This window comes from Danio rerio, chromosome 21, assembly GCF_049306965.1.
Source record: "Danio rerio strain Tuebingen ecotype United States chromosome 21, GRCz12tu, whole genome shotgun sequence".
NCBI classification, from domain to species: domain Eukaryota; kingdom Metazoa; phylum Chordata; class Actinopteri; order Cypriniformes; family Danionidae; genus Danio; species Danio rerio.
Genome location: NC_133196.1, coordinates 47,432,151 through 47,449,962, shown reverse-complemented (window position 1 = coordinate 47,449,962; position 17,812 = coordinate 47,432,151). Strand labels below are relative to the sequence as shown.

The following is a 17,812-nucleotide window of genomic DNA, read 5'->3' as shown; positions in this document are numbered from 1 at the left end:
GTTTGTAAATGTAATATTTGGGAAACATTTAGGTTGTCATTAAATTAGTTGTCCAAATATGTATGAGGTAAAATGAGGTGTCAAGACATTTGTGCTGCCATTACATTACAAACTAAAAGAGAGGGACAATTCTCCAGCAGGATAGCGCTCCTCATACTTCAGCCTCCACATCAAAGCTCCTGAAGGCAAAGAAGGTCAAGGTGTTCCAGGATTGGCCAGCCCAGTCACCAGATATGAACATTATTGAGCATGTCTGGGGTAAAATAAAGAAGGAGGCATTGAAAATGAATCCAAAGAGTCTTGATGAGCTCTGGGAGTCCTGCACTGCTTTCTTTACCATTCCAGATGACTTTGTTAATCAGTGATTTGAGTCATGTCAGAGATGTATGGATGCAGTCCTCCAAGCTCATGATGGAGTCAGACACAATATTCATTCTGTCTCCACTGCAGCAGGACTTTATATTCTATACTGGACATTATTTCTTTTCAGTGATGAGACTTTAAGCAGAGTCAGACCTTACTGTCCTAATAAAATCATTCAAAATCAAGGCATGATCATATTTGATTTTGGTCAAATAATTGTAATCGGGGCCTTTGCTTTTCATATAAGCCACTCGAATAAAACTTAGATATAGACAACCAAATTTCTGTCAAGTTGTGTATTGTTTTTTTAGACCAAAATATCTTAGAAAAATTAACCAGCTCAGAAAAAATAATGATTTATTAAATAGAAAATAAATTTAAGTCTCTTATATAATCTTTCAAATCAGATTGTGGTGTACTGTGATTTCGAATACGTGGTAAAAGGGCAGAAATTTTATTTATATATGATTTATATTATTTTTATCTAATAACGATATCTTTAAAATCAGTATAATTTAAAAAGAAATGTTAATAGCAGCACATGTGTGTGTGTGTGTGTGTGTGTGTGTATATACTGTATATATATATATATATATATATATATATATATATATATATATATATATATATATATATATATATATATATATATATATAATGTGAACTGCAAAGACTTTCCCATTGACTGCACATCTTCTGTTTATATGTGTATTTTATTGTGTAACGTTTATATTTCATTTATTATACAATGTGTTAAAACTAAAATGACATGAAATCAAAAACGACAGCATAATGGCAAGAAACTATTTATTTAAAGAGGTACCATTGGTATTGTGTGCGTACATTCACTTGAGATGATTTTGTACAGGATACAGGATGGTAAATATATACATATTAAAATATGTATAGAATAAATAGAATGAGCTCCCAAACATTGTGAAATCTTTCCCATTATTGCAACCATGCATTCACATTTCATTGTTAAGGCACGAACCAACAGCAATAACCTGCATTACAACCATTTCTACTGAAAACAAAGCTTCTTCTCATTTAATCTGTCTGTCATTATGAATAAAATCCTCAGTCAGACATCATGCACTCAAGAATATGATTTCAAATGCATATTCTCCATATTTATACTGAATGCCTCGACCAATTCAGTTTTGTTTTCATGATCTAAATGAAAATGTTTATCATTATATTGTCTGTTTTTTCCTTAAAACAGGCAATATAATCTGCCAATGGAGTAAACAAAATAATCCTATTTTCACTTTATTATATCTTACCACATTAGCAGATTATTTAGCTTGTTTTAAGGAAAAAATTCGTAATTTTGACTCATTATTTCTGAAAACAAGACAATAATTTTTACATGTCTATAAAATGCTTCTTGATTTAACAATTGTTTAGACATTTAGACTAGAAACAAGACAAAAACACCAAGTAAGAACAGCATTTTGTCAGTGCACGACAGCAAACTCATGACTGAATGCACATAATTAAAATGGTTGATTATTGAATGTGTATAGATAGATAGAAAAACTGTCTATAAAAAAGATATCCTCGATGCCTTAAAGAATTAGTTTTCTTACAAAATAGACATTTTGCAATCTGCCAACCAAGATTTGTCAGCTGAAAAGTAATGAAGGTTTTTAAGGAAAACTTCATATAGTGAACTGTAATAGCGCTGCTCAGTGGTTTAACTTCCAAAATGCAGTTTTAATACAGCTTTCAAGACAAGCAATTACCAAGAAAACTATTGGTTATTTCTGAAAAAAGAAAATAAAATAAATATTTAACTTTTAATATTTAGTATAGCAGCCCTTAAATAAACTAATATGTCTGGACCACAAAAACAGTTTTTTATATAGAAATCTGGAATCTCAATAAATAAGATTTCCATCGATATTTACTTTGTTATGATATATAGGACAGACAATTATGGACAAGATACAACTACCTCAAAATAGGTAATATGAGGGTTTAAAAAGATCAAAAATACTGATAAAAATGTGTGATCCTAATTTTTTTAAAATGTCATATCGCTTTTTTTTCAATGTGTTGTTTTTAACATTAATACACATTGAAAAGTGCCATATTGGATGTTAAATATGCATGTTATGCTCTTTAAAATGTATTTTCCATAAATAAGAAAACAATAAGTTCAGATATCCAAAACCTACAGATTTGTTGACTTTGGTGAAATTGTTTGGCTTGTGATTGTATAAACATCTCAAAAACATCAAAAATAACAATAGAAAGTAAACGACAAGTTTTTCGATGCCATTTTGGGGGGGTCTGTGTGTTTGTGTGTGTGTGTTTGACATATTGAGCTTGTTGTAGAGGCTCAGACCGTACATATGTCTGATATACATTAGGTTTGATATTTTTAATTGGACAAATTATGCTTAAAATATCATTTTTTCTTTTGTTTTTCATATGGGTACAAAGGTCAAACTAAGAAGTTTTTTAAACAATTACATTTGTTGAAACAGATCTTATTTTTGTGTGTTACAAAAGCGAACCTAGCCATCAGATTAAAAAACTACATTTTACCCCAAAAATGTCCTCTAAGATGCTCTAGGATAAATCATAAGTGCTCAAAATTGTTATTCTTGAAGTGAACCAATCCTAAAATCTCAGATTAAAGTGATAGTTCACCCAAAAATGAACTTTTACTCACTATTTACTCTCCCTCAATTTATTCCAAATCATTAATCTTTCTCCTATTGAGCAAAACAAAAAGATGTTTTGAAGAATGTTAGAAACCGGTAACTATTGACTTCCAAATGAAACAAATGATTAGAGATTTCCAACTTTCTAAACTTATAACAGCAATATAATAAATGACAATAGATTTCGACAGCATTATGGAGTCTGTGTAAGTGAGAGAGAGAGGGTGTTCGACACATTGAGCATGTTGGCTCAGATCTTATGTATGTTGATCTGCATTGTATTGGATTTTTTATTGGACAAATAAAGAATAAAATGCGCTTGGGTTTGTTTTCTATGGGCCCAAAGAAAAATGAAGATGTTTCTGTGTGTGGTACTAAAATGACCCGAGCTAACTGCTCAGATTAAGGAAACTATTTTAAAAAGTCTATAATTTTGCCCAAAAAAGTCCTCTAAGATGCTCTAGGATAAATCATAAGTGCTCAAAATTGTTATTCTTGAAGTGAACCAATCCTAAAATCTCAGATTACAGTGATAGTTCACCCAAAAATGAACTTTTACTCACTATTTACTCTCCCTCAAGTGTTTCCAAATCATTCATCTTTCTCCTATTGAGCAAAACAAAAAGATGTTTTGAAGAATGTTAGAAACCGGTAACTATTGACTTCCAAATGAAACAAATGATTAGAGATCTCCAACTTTCTAAACTTATAACAGCAATATAATAAATGACAATAGATTTCGACAGCATTATGGAGTCTGTGTAAGTGAGAGAGAGAGGGTGTTCGACACATTGAGCATGTTGTACAGGCTCAGATCTTATGTATGTTGATCTGCATTGTATTGGATTTTTTATTGGACAAATAAAGAATAAAATGCGCTTGGGTTTGTTTTCTATGGGCCCAAAGAAAAATGAAGACGTTTCTGTGTGTGGTACTAAAATGACCCGAGCTAACTGCTCAGATTAAGGAAACTATTTTAAAAATCTATAATTTTGCCCAAAAAAGTCCTCTAAGATGCTCTAGGATTAATCAGAAGTGCTCAAAATTGTTATTCTTGAAGTGAACCAATCCTAAAATCTCAGATTACAGTGATAGTTCACCCAAAAATGAACTTTTACTCACTATTTACTTTCCCTCAATTTATTCCAAATCATTCATCTTTCTCCTATTGAGCAAAACAAAAGGATGTTTTGAAGAATGTTAGAAACCGGTAACTATTGACTTCCAAATGAAACAACTGAAAGTCAATGATTAGAGATCTCCAACGGCAATAAAATAAATGACAATAGATTTCGACAGCATAATGAGGGTCTGTGTAAGTGAGAGTGAGAGAGGGTGTTCGACACATTGAGCATGTTGTACAGGCTCAGATCTTATATATGTTGATCTGCATTGTATTGGATTTTTTATTGGACAAATAAAGAATAAAATGCTTAAAATATTTGTATTTTCCTTTTGTTTTCTATGGGCCCAAAGATAAAATGAAGACGTTTCAGTGTGTGTTACTTAAAATGACCCGAGCTAACTGCTCAGATTAAGGAAACTATTTTAAAAAGTCTATAATTTTGCCCAAAAATGTCCTCTAAGATGCTCTAGGATTAATCATAAGTGCTCAAAATTGTTATCCTTGAAGTAAACCAATCTTTTAATCTAAGGTTAAAGGGATAGTTCACCCAATAGTGAACATTTACTCACTATTTACTCTCCCTCAAATCGTTCCAAAGCATTATGAGTTTCTTTCTCTACTTGAACCTAAAAAAAGATAGTTTGCAGATTGTTAGAAACCGGTAACCATTGACTTCCATAGTATGAAAAACAAATTAAAGTCAATGATTAGAGGTTTCCTACTTTCTATAACATCATCTTTTGTGTTCAACAGAAGAACGAAACTTATATATATTGACTATATAATAAATGACAATAGATTTCGACAGCATTATGGGGGTCTGTGTGTGTGTGTGAGAGAGACAGAGGGTGTTCGACACATTGAGCATGAGTTATAGGCTCAGATCTTATATACAGTATGTTGATCTGCATTGTATTGGATTTTTTATTGGACAAATAAAGAATAAAATGCTAAAAATATTTGTATTTTCCTTTTGTTTTCTATGGGCCCAAAGATAAAATAAAGACATTTCTGTGTCTGTTACTAAAATGAGCCAAGCTAACTCCTCAGATTAAGGAAACTATTTTAAAAAACTACATTTTACCCAAACAAAACCTCTAAGATGCTTTAGGATTATCATAAGTGCTCAAAATTGTCATCTTCAACGTGAACCAATCCTTCAATCAGAGGTTAGAGGGGCAGTTCACCCTTAAATGAACATTTACTCACTATTTACTCTCCCTCAAGAGGTCCCAAACCTTTATAAGTTTCTTTCTCCTGTTGAACCTAAAATAAGATGCTGTGAAGAATGTTAGAAACCGGTAACCATTGACTTTCAAAGTATAAAAAACAAATGAAAGGCAACATTTCCAGCTTTCTTCATAACATCTTTTGTGTTCAACAGAAAAAATAAACTCATAAAGGTTTGATACACGTAAAAAGTGAGTAAATGATGACAGGATTATTTCATTTTTGGTTGAACTGTCCCTTTAATGGCCTTTAAGAGCCTCCTTAGCATCCTTAAGTGCCGATAGTAATACTGCTGTGTTGTTGTTATCCTGCTAAACAGACTCATTTCAGGAAAATGCCTTGTTGTGTGTGTTTTTCAGGCCTGCAGACCCAGCGAGCGAGCTGTGTTCAGCACATCATCTCGTGTCAGATAACATCCACACAGCTGCCGCAGACCCGTAAAGGACTCTCTGCCATGAAGAACTCGCCAGTTATCAACAAACAGAACCTGCAGACACGAAACAAACACAGGTACTATTTAACTTGATGAAATAAAATAGAATAGAATAGAATCCAAGTTTTAGGAACAACAAATAATTACTTGACTTCTAGTTGATAATTTGGTATCAATAGTGGCTTATATGGAAGGCAAAGGCCTCTAAATTACACTTATTTACCAAAATAAAATATGATCATGCCTTAATTTTGAATGATTTAATTAGGACAGTAAGTTCTGACTTGATTAGACTAAAGAGTTACCACTGAACAGAAATAATGTCCAGTATAGAATATAAAGTCCTGCTGCAGTGGAGACAGAATGAATATTGTGTCTGACTCCATCATGAGCTTGGAGGACTGCATCCATACATCTCTGACATGACTCAAAGCACTGATTAATAAAGTCATCTGGAATGAAGAAGAAAGCCGTGCAGGACTCCCAGAGTTCATCAAGACTCTTTGTCTTGTTTTACCCCAGACATACTCAATAATGTTCATTTCTGGTGACTGGGCTGGCCAATCCTGGAACAGCTTGACCTTCTTTGCTTTCAGGAGCTTTGATGTGAAGGCTGAAGTATGAGAAGGAGCGCTATCCTGCTGGAGAATTGTCCCTCTCCTGTGGTTTGTAATGTAATGGGCAGCACAAATGTCTTGATACCTCAGGCTGCTGATGTTGATCATCCACTCTGCAGATCTCTCACACGCCCCCATACTGAATGTAATCCCAAACCATGATTTTTCCTTCACCAAACTGACTGACTGATTTCTCTCAGAATCTTGGCTCCGTGTGGGTTCCAGTAGGTCTTCTGCAGTATTTGTGATGATTTGGATCAACACATGATTCATCAGAAAAATCTACTTTCTGCCACTTTTACAAATGATTAACTAGAAGTCAAGTTATTATATGTTGCTCTTTAAACTGGGGTTAATGACAAGATTTTGTCAGGTAATGTAGTATAGACAGAACAGAACAGAACAGTACAGAACAGAACAGAATAGAACAGAACAGAACAGAATAGAATAGAATAGAATAGAATAGAATAGAATAGAACAGAACAGAACAAAACATAATAGAACAGAACATAATAGAACAGAACAGAACAGTTTAGAATAGAACAGAACAGAACAGTATAGAATAGAACAGAACAGAACAGAATAGAATAGAACAGAACAGAACAGAACAGAACAGAATAGAATAGAATAGAATAGAATAGAATAGAATAGAACAGAACATAATAGAACAGAACAGAACAGAACAGTTTAGAATAGAACAGAACAGAACAGTTTAGAACAGAACAAAACATAATAGAACAGAACATAATAGAACAGAACAGAACAGTTTAGAATAGAACAGAACAGAACAGTATAGAATAGAACAGAACAGAACAGAATAGAATAGAACAGAACAGAACAGAACAGAACATAATAGAACAGAACAGAACAGTTTAGAATAGAACAGAACAGAACAGAACAGAATAGAATAGAATAGAATAGAATAGAATAGAATAGAACAGAACATAATAGAACAGAACAGAACAGAACAGTTTAGAATAGAACAGAACAGAACAGTTTAGAACAGAACAGAACAGAATAGAACAGAACAGAATAGAACAGAACAGAACAGAATAGAACAGAACAGAACAGAATAGAACAGAACAGAACAGAACAGAATAGAACAGAACAGAACAGAACAGTTTAGAATAGAACAGAACAGAACAGTTTAGAACAGAACAGAACAGAACAGAACAGAACAGAATAGAACAGAACAGAACAGAACAGAACAGAATAGAACAGAACAGAACAGAATAGAACAGAACAGAACAGAACAGAATAGAATAGCACGGCAGTTGTAAACGAACAGAACCTTCAAACACAAAACAACTGCATGTGTGTATTGAAGATCTGTTTTTTGTCCTGTCTGTATTTCTGTTGCACTGTGGAAGCTGTCAAGGAAAGAAATTCCTCGTTTGTTTGAGCATACCTGGCAATAAAGCTCAATCTGATTCTGATTCAAATGCGCTTTCTGAATAATGATAAAAATGTGCATTATTTGTCATAGTTCTTGTAACAGATTAAACTTTAGGATTGTTTTATTAAGATTTTTTTCCCAGTGATGGGTTGCAGTTGGAAGGGAATCCGCTGTGTAAAACATATACCATTGGTGGTGGTGTGGAGATTCTCCCTCATGATTGTAAAGCGCTTTGGGTGTATGGCCATACACAATAAATGCACTTTATAAATACACATTACATTACATTACATTACATATGCTGGATAAGTTGGCGGTTCATTCCTCTGTGGCGACCCCAGAATAATAAAGGGGCTAAGCTGAAAAGAAAATGAATGAGAAATTCTTCATTTTTTTCATTCAGTTTTTAAAAGCAGCAGAGTGTAAATGTTGAAATAACACCATAAACTTTCAATTCAAGCACTTTCAGGAATCTGTTTTTAAGCCCTTTCCTGGCCTTGAATTCATACTGTATGTCTGAAATTCAAGAACTTTCAAGAACAGGGTTTCTGCAGGTTTCACCAAGTTAAATTTAAGACTTTTAAAGACATTTTTAAGACCATTATGAATGGAGTTTTAGACCCATAATGGGCTAAAGATTAAGAAATTGTATAAATGGCCCAGATGGAAAAGATTTTTATTTGCCCTATCAAATTTTTTTAATAATGTAATGCATTTATTAATACAATAATACATTAATATAAAAAAAAACTAAAATAATTTACATTTTATTTTTTAGCAAAATATTTTAAATATTGTGTCAAAACAAGCAAGCTCTAGTTGTATCCATACACATTTTTTTACAACATATACTTTCTTTAAAATAAAAGAAAAATTAATAAATGTTTAAAGGTTTTTAAAACTATAATAAACAAAATGTATGCGCAACAATCAGTCCAGGTCAGGTGAGGTGTCAGCAGTAAATACATGGAGAACTTTTAAACAGATGTTATTGTAAGGAAAATAATTAAACCATTATGATAAAAAAAGTAAAAAATTACCTTTGTAAATAAAACGTTTAAAGTTTTATTGAGATGATTGTACGGGTTTTGGCCGGATTTGGTAGCAAGACATGAACAAGAGAAAATTAAGACCTGTTAAAAACAGATTTAAGACCTACAACACAACATTTCAGTACATGTAAAACTTTTTAAGGCCTAAAGTTTGGATTTTAAGATTTAAGACTTTTTAAGAGCCTGCAGAAACCAATGAAGAAGCCTGGGAACTCTATACTGTACTATGCAAATCAATAGCTACAGATTTCAAGCTTCAAAATCTCTTCTTTTGTGTTCATCAGAAGAATGAAGCACATAAAGGTTTGGAACCACTTGAGGGTGAGAAAATAGTCAGTGGATTTTCATTTTCTGGGTGAACTCTTTCTGTAAGTACTCTAATAAAACAATGCTAAGTAGTCTTAATACCTTGCCCGGCTTGAGTTTGACCCAGAGCTCATTGTCTGCCCTCCTGAGCTCAGCGGTGAGTTTCCTGTGAGCAACATACCAGCGGCGCACCACATCATGGGGGACCGTGTTAATAACTGAGCGGTCGTAGTTATTATACCTGAAAAACAAGGGAACAACACACTTTCAGAACTAGGGAATGCAGAAAAAGCTTCATCCATTATGTCACATAATCAGGGCTTGCTCTAATCATTTGATTTAATAAAGGGGGCATGTTGTAAGGTGTAAAAAGGTAACACTTCAGAATAATGGACCATTAGTTAATGTATTTATTAACATTAGCATAGTATCTTCTAATCTAAAGCAGTGGTTCCCAACCTTTTTTTGTCTGAAACCCCCTTTTTCCCCGGAAAATGTTGTGAGGCCCCCCTCCACATTTATTGATATAATCGCTCGTATAAGTTTGCAGTAATGATGACAAAAAATGTTGTTTTCAAACAAACGGTGTGTTTATTACGATATCTAGATATGTCTATGCACAAATAATAGCCTGATGTTTCCCAGAGATGGGTTGCAGCTGGAAGGTCATCCGCTGCGTAAGACATGTGCTGGATAAAGTAAAAGATCATTCCGCTGTGGCGACCCCGGATTAATAAAGGGACTAAGCCTAAAAGAAAATGAAGGAATGAATAATAACCTAATGTAAAATATAAAAGCAAAACATCAGCAGGCCATTTATAACTGAAAAGCGTAAGCCTTTGCCTTTAAATTGACCCTGTTGGACATTCAATAACAAAAATATCAGTATTTACACAAGTGTATAAGGGAAAAATATATAGGCTATTACAATGTACTACTTGCATGTTATGTGTTATGCTCTATCAGTTAGTGTGAGGATTGCTGCGTGAGCAGACTCTGTCTTTTTTGTGGAGGACGGATTACAAATTTGTCCATTTATGGTCAGCTAGGACAGTGGTCTTCAACCTTTATCCAACCCGGGCTCATTGTGGAAACGTAGCCCCACGGACGTTTCTGCGGACCGCGATTTACGTCCCGGGAGGTACGTATTCGAGCGTTTTTTGTTTTCGCGGATCCGCGAGAGGCCGCTGTGCGCGCTTTATCGCATCTCGGGCGCCTCTCGGTAGCACGCACCATTCGCGCCCGCGCCGTTCTCGCGCGAAAAGCCGCCAGATCGAAAAAAAAAAAAAAGCAAAAGCCCTCGTCTTCGATTTCGATCGCGTTTTCGGATCCCGCCGCGTTCTCGCCCTTATTTTTTTGATTCCGTTTTTCGTTTTACCTGATTTCCAGAACCTGCTGTTCCCCGGACTCGATCCCGGTCGTCGTCCACCGCGGCCGGCTCCGGCTCCTCCTCCGGGGCCTCCGCTCCGCGACGCAACGCTGTGAGCTAAGCGGACAAACTGATTGCATCGGGAAAGCCCTCCACTCGGAGGCGAGCCGTCGGCCGGCGATCGCGAAGAGGAGGGGCGGAGCGGCGCCACACCGCCCCGCAGCGTTCGCTCGAAAAAAAACAAACGCGGCCTTTACGTACCTCCGACCACGTAAATCGCGGTCTCCAGAAACGTCCGCGGGGCTACGTTTCCAGAATGAGCTTGGGTTGCCTTTATCACCACGCACTGGTCAACGCTTGACAATTTTACTGCGGGGGGTTGGGGGTGTTTCGTAGGTTGCTATGCGACCATCAACCGTTTTCTCAGAGGATGACAAACTGACAAAACATTGCTGTGACTCTGATACAAGTTTTATTTATGGAGAAATGTGCAAAGCGCTGCAGTGTTTGTGTGTTCTGTGTTTGTCTGAGAAATTTAGTCTTACCGAAATCTAAACATTCCAGACAAGCTGAAGCTGATCGGTCAATTCTTGTCACATGACTCGCGGTGTGCTTACGGCCTGGGGTTCATTGGTGCAAGTGCATCACGCCGCTTGTTTGCGCAAGCCGCGCACCTCCATTGTAAACAACAAACTTGTGCAAACTAGAAATATGTTACATGCGAACGGCCCCTTAAAGGTCGCCGTCATTTGCGATCTCCATCAGTTGATCTTCTTGCACAGCCATGGTGGATTCACCTGATTTTGAACTCACACTATCACTTTATGTTACAACCTCTCTAAAAAAATATGACTCGTTTTAAACAGAGAGAAAGCAACATAAAAAATAAACTTAGTAAACATAGTAATCGTTTTTAAATCAATTTATTTTTACCAGAAAACCAAAAATAACGATGCCATCCTTACCCCACAACAACGAAAAAACAAATGAAATAATAAATCTCCAGAGAAACAAAAAAGAAAGAAAAGAAAACAATTCAATGTCCACTAAAGCACCGGTAGTACCCAGTCATGCCCAAAAATCACCGAATCTCCCTCCGCGTTGTGGGAACTGGATATTCAAGAATAGCGGACGCTTTTGCATCTACAGGCCAGACCTTCCCCTGACCAACCCGCTTACCTAGGTAAGTGACAGTAGCTTTAGCAAATTCACATTTCTTTAGATTAAGCGTTCAATGTCGATGCCCAAAAGTGGGTTGCGGATCTATTCCTTGGCAGTTTGCGGTTCGTTCACTGAGCCTTTCTCCCATAGCAAAGAAACTTTCCAAAGACGTCTGTTTCTTACTCATTTTGCTGCTTGTGGGTTAAATTTGGGCGCTAAAGTGATCAAGATGTAAGTGAGAGAATACAGTAATTTTTCAAAATAAAAGACTTTTTAAAATAAAAGATTGTTCAGACTGAGACAATAAATAAAACGGAAATAATTATTGATTTCTTGTGCGGCCGGTACCAATTGATCCATGGACTGATGGTTGAGGACCACTGAGCTAGGGGATAAAATGAACTAAGCCAACATGATCATTCTCCTAGTTGTCTACTGCTAAGATTTTTTAAAAATATGACCCCCCTGTTGGGAACCGCTGTTCTAAAACATTAATAAAACATTAATTAATCATAGTTCAACATTCACTAATGCATTATTAAAATTCAAAGTAGTGCTTGTTAACATTAGTTAATGCGCCATGAGGTAATATGAACTAACATGAACTTTAAATTAAATCACATTAACATTTACACAAAATACGGTTATAAATGTATTGCTAGTTGGTTTATTTAGTAAATACATTAACTGATGGAACGTTATTTTCAAGAGTTACCAAAAATGTGCAATTGCCTGGAAGATATGGTGCAAATAAAACGCATCTCACCGAATCATGTAAACCTCATTGTTCCAGGGATAAACGTTGAGCACGGGGCCGATGCCGATCATGTGGTTGCGATGATCGCTGAGGTTTTCCACATAGTCGTGTTTAATCGGCACGTGAGAAAGCAGCTGGAAGTTCTCCGGCGTTTGCTGTAAAACGGTGTCGGCAGCGTGAAAACCGTCCACCAGCAGAGTCCTGCCGCCCGTGCCCTCGTGCCGCAGACAGTGAAACACCTGAATGCTTCAGCAGCAAAATAAAGGAATAAAACAAACACGTTACAGCCATATATTATTAATCTCAATCAGGATCTACACAGTAATTAGCCCTCCTGGGAAATTTTAATTATAACTATAAGTGTTTTCCCAAGTGATTTCCAAGCTTACGATTACATTATATATTTGGAATCACCAATAAAATTAAACAACATCTGTCTCATTAGTTTCGTTTCTAGACATTCGAAACAAACAATATCGAAATATTTTCAGGTTGCTAAGCACACTCTGGCGAAGCAGTGGCGCAGTAGGTAGTGCTGTCGCCTCACAGCAAGAAGGTCGCTGGTTCGAACCTTGGCTCAGTTGGCGTTTCTGTGTGGAGTTTGCATGTTCTGCCCGTGTTCGCGTGAGTTTCCTCCGGGTGCTCCGGTTTCCCCCACAGTCCAAAGACATGCGGTACAGGTGAATTGGGTAGGCTAAATTGTCCGTAGTGTATGAGTGTGTGTGTGAATGTGTGTGTGTGGATGTTTCCCAGAGATGGGTTGTGGCTGGAAGGGCATCCGCTCCGTAAAAACGTGCTGGATAAGTTGGCGGTTCATTCCGCTGTGGAGACCCCAGATTAATAAAGGGACTAAGCCGACAAGAAAATGAATGAATGAATAATGCGCACTCAAAAGAAACAAGATCATGACACCGACCTCATTTATGGCCATCTACACATTATCATCCTCTCTCCTGCATTCATTATCAGACTGTACCTCACGTTCGTTTCATACAGATTACAGAACCAGAAAACCTTTGTTTTTAAGTGTAGTTGGTTCATTTAAAATTGTTATGTAAATGAATCAACAGATTCTTCCTAACCCTAATCATCAGATGTTAAGCTTTATGTGAATATATTTCTGTCAAGCAAGTATTCGCCACAATTTCTTCCCCGGAGAAACGTCTTTAGCGATTGGTGATTGGCTCCTGTACCAGTAGACAGGGATTCATTTGCCATATTGACCGTTACACTTTTCCCGTTTTAAAACTATATGATTGACATGTCTTGTGTATTCTATAGTCTTTGTTTTAAGGCAATGGGTTTACTTGTTTTTTAAAGTCGACTAATCGCTTTAAAACCAATGGGTTTACTCAATTTTCTAAAGTAAAGTCACTTTACAAGCATCATGTTTACTCACTTTTTTCAACCCAGGCTCATTTTAGATATGTACCCCTGTATACATTTTTGGAGAGCACCAAATACGTCCCAGGAGGTACTTTTTTCATAGTTTTTGTTTTCGCGAATCCACCAGAGGCTGCGTTGTACGCTTTATCAGACCTCAAATTTTTCTTGTGTCATTCGCTCCTGCTGTTCTCGCGTAAATCCAGCCGAGGCCCCTGTCGACTGACTGATTTATCCTCCCGCCCTCTCCCTTCCCTAAACCCAACCAACAGTGTTTTCAAAAGCAATTCAAAAAAATAAAAGCCCTTACAGCTGCTGATTTTTACCACGTTTTCAGATCTTACCACGTTCTCACCCTGTTATGTACTTGTTTATTTAATTTTTTTGCCTTTTGTTTGTGTTTTACCTGCTTTCTGGATCATTCTTCGCCTGACTCGAAACCTGTCATCGCAGTTAACTCCTCTCTGCGTTTCAAGTGTGCCGACATACGTAGCGAGCTATTGGACAAACTGGAAACGGCGGGAAAGCCATCCACATGAAGGTAAGCAGTCAGCTGGTAGCGTGAAAAGAAACAGAATGCGTCGACGCCGTCAAACCGCCCTGTAGCGTTTGCTTTAAAAATGAAATGAACTCATAAATATCTATGGCTACATAAATCTCCAGAAATGTATACGGGCGTACATTTTCACAATGAGCCTGTGTTGTTGTTTTTTACAAAAGTCAACTAATCACTTAAAACATCGGTTTACTCACTTTTTAAGAATAGTCAACTATTTACTTTAAATACTACAGCTTTACTCACTTTTTTAAGTAAAGGTATTCATTCATTCATTTTCTTTTCGGCTTAGTCACTTTATTAATCTGGGGTCTCCACAGCGGAATGAACCGCCAACTTATCCAGCATATGTTTTAAGCAGCGGATGCCCTTCCAGTCGGAACCCATCACTGGGAAACATACACACACTAATTCACACACATACACTACGGTCAATTTTAGCATACCCAATTCACCTGTACCGCATGTCTTTGGACTGTGAGGGAAACCGGAGCACCCGGAGGAAACCCACGCGAACACGGGCAGAACATGCAAACTCCACACCAAAAAGCCAATCGACCCAGCTGAGGCTCGAACCAGCGACCTTCTTGCTGTGTGGCAAACGTGCTACTCACTGCGCCACTGCGTCGCCCCTAAAAGTAACTAATCGCTTTAAAAGCGACGAGTTTTTTAAGTGGAGTCAACTAATAATAATAATAATAATAAACTTTATTTGTACAGCACTTTTCCAACATACATGCAACTCAAAGTGCCTCACAAACAACAACAAAAGCATTAAAATAGACCACAAAAACTTATCACATCTACTGAAATAAAAGCATTCATGTACACAAAATATAAGTATATATCCACACGATCACACACACAATAGTCCTTACATATGCAGGCACACACCATACATTACATACATAAACCTACAACAAAATAGATCAAATGCGCACACCCTACAAACTTGTTTAATCATACGCGATTTTAAAAAGATGTGTCTTAACACGCTTTTTAAAAACATGAATACTTGGGGATTCTTTCACTTCAAGGGGGAGACAGTTCCAAATTATTGGAGCATAATGGCTAAAAGAAGTGCCGCCAGATCGCATCAGGTTTACAGGATAAAATTCTAAAAGTCCAGCACTAGAAGAGCGTAGCAAACGGTTTGGATTATATTTTGTTAAACAGTCGGAAATGTAGGAAGGTGTCATATTGTGTAGTGCTTTAAAAACTAATAAAAGAATCTTAAAATCTATCCTTTGGTGCACAGGCAACCAGTGTAATTCTATTAATACTGCTGTAATGTGCTCTCGTTTCTTTAATTTCATTAAAACTCTGGCTGCTGCATTTTGTATCAATTGCAGCTTCGTTGTAGAACCCTTAGGTAGACCAGTATAGATCGCATTGCAATAATCAAGCCGAGAGAAAATAAAAGCATGAATTAATTTCTTGGCATCATCAAAAGATAGGAAAGAACGAATTTTGGCAACATTTCTTAAAAGATAAAAACATGTTTTTGTAACTTGATTAATATGAGATTTAAAATTAAGATCACAATCGAAAATAACACCCAGGTTCTTTAATTCTTTTTTGGATTGTAAACCTAAAGGACACAGTTCTGCTTCAATCCTCTCTCTAATAATTTTTTACACATGCAATTAGTGCATGCACACCTTAGTTTTCACCGTTTATTTGGTAAATCCCGAGTTATTTTTTAGGTTTGCACTGGTATAAGCAGTTAGTAAATCCGTCCCTTAAGCTCTTATAATAGACCAGAGAGAAAGTGAATTTGACTCCTGCCGCTCATCTAAGCATGGCCTAAGGAAACTCGAGCTGACAGTCAGATGTTAAGTCTTGGGTTTCTAATTGAAGCTTAACTCTGATTTTCCTGTTTACCCGCAGGGCTCCTGAAAGTATGACGTATCCGTGTGGCGATCCAGTGCCAGCTTTGTGTAGGCAGTGTCTCCGCGAGAAAAGTCTGAAGTGAAGTTCCACATCCGCCCGTAGATGGTCTCCCTGGAAACAAAGAATTGACATACTTAAAGGGACATACTAAAGCTCACAAGCAGCTGAGTTGTGCATAATTATCTACCGTTTAGTAGTTGGAGCGTTTTATTTACTCGCCCTCACCTCCGTTGCTATATTATTCTACTGCGACATTGCCAAAGGAGATAAATGACGTCAGTACGTAATAACTGGTTATGATCTCTTACTGAACTGATATCGAATTGTCCCCATCTGCATCGCGGTGCACCGAAGAAACAATTATTTTTCACGACAATTCATATTGTATGTGTGTGCCCATACATTTAAAGTACTCCCCATAGACATTGTAATCAGGGCTTTACATTAACACCCCCCAACCCGCCAAATGTGGGTAGATTTCTGCTTTGGCGGGTTAGACAGACACCTCCACTAGCCACTTTGGCTGGTTGAAAATAATTTTTTAAATTGTAGTTTTCCTAAAAGCAGGGTTCGACAGTATAAGGATGGCCCAATATGCGTGCAAATGTGATCTTAAAAATCGAGAAGTAAAATAATTCACGCGAGCAGAAGAAAGCAAGTGAATACCGAATGAGAGGATGATGATCACTCGCGCTAACAGTTGATGTAATGCGATGCCTGCTTAAAACGCGTGCGCGCTGCCGAATCGTGAAGCAACCGTGTCTGGAACAGGTTTTGGAGACGCAACTGTCATCGTTTCTCTTTCAAATAAATTAGACAAATAGTGATGAACATGCATCCACAGTCCTGATCCATTTAAGAGCTCAAAATTTGTCTTTTTGTAAGCAGCACCGGTTGCTTTCACTTTGAACAGATTATTAAATGGCCGTGAGCATGTGATCATCCTTCCATTATCACACATGGTATGTTTCACCTGCTTTCATTTGCTTACGGTTTTATTTGCTTTCATTTTTGTTAAAATGGTTTAATTTTTTTTTTTTACAACATTGCTTTGGAGATGAACTCTGCATTTATGTGCAGTCAACTGCTGATCTGAGAGATCTTTATCCAGGACAGATTACTGTGCATATTTTTGATACATGACGATAGTTATTTTTTAAAAGTCAATTGCTTTTCTTTCTTTTTTAAGAAATGTTTTGTTAAATAAAAAGTATAGTATACAGCTATACTTTGCTTGTTTCGACACATTAAAAATTTTTGGCTGAGAAATAATTATTGTTTAGTGTGGTTATAGAGATAAATTTGGTAAATCGTTAATTTTGAGCTCTAAAAAAGTCGTGTGAAATAAAAACTAATTGTAATATAACACTGTGAAACCATGACCCATTTGCTCATGCTCATTAAACAAGCTCATACTCGACACACAAAAAGTGAAATGAATGAGAACGCATGTGGACATAACACACAATTTAAATCAAGTAATTTTAGCATGTCA

At 36.6% G+C, this 17,812-nt stretch overlaps 1 protein-coding gene across 1 annotated transcript in view; it reads right to left on the bottom strand.

Moving 5' to 3' along the window:
* Positions 1-1,153: 1,153 nt before the first annotated feature.
* tmlhe (trimethyllysine hydroxylase, epsilon) overlaps positions 1,154-17,812 on the bottom strand; it is a 30,312-nt gene continuing 13,653 nt past the window's right edge. Inside the window, exons 5-8 of the mRNA XM_677739.8 lie at positions 16,309-16,428; positions 12,495-12,731; positions 9,301-9,439; positions 1,154-5,881 (exon numbers count right to left, since the gene is read on the bottom strand). Coding sequence (XP_682831.3) covers positions 5,750-5,881; positions 9,301-9,439; positions 12,495-12,731; positions 16,309-16,428 — 628 coding nt within the window. The 3' untranslated portion in view covers positions 1,154-5,749. The remainder of the gene's footprint in view (positions 5,882-9,300; positions 9,440-12,494; positions 12,732-16,308; positions 16,429-17,812) is intronic.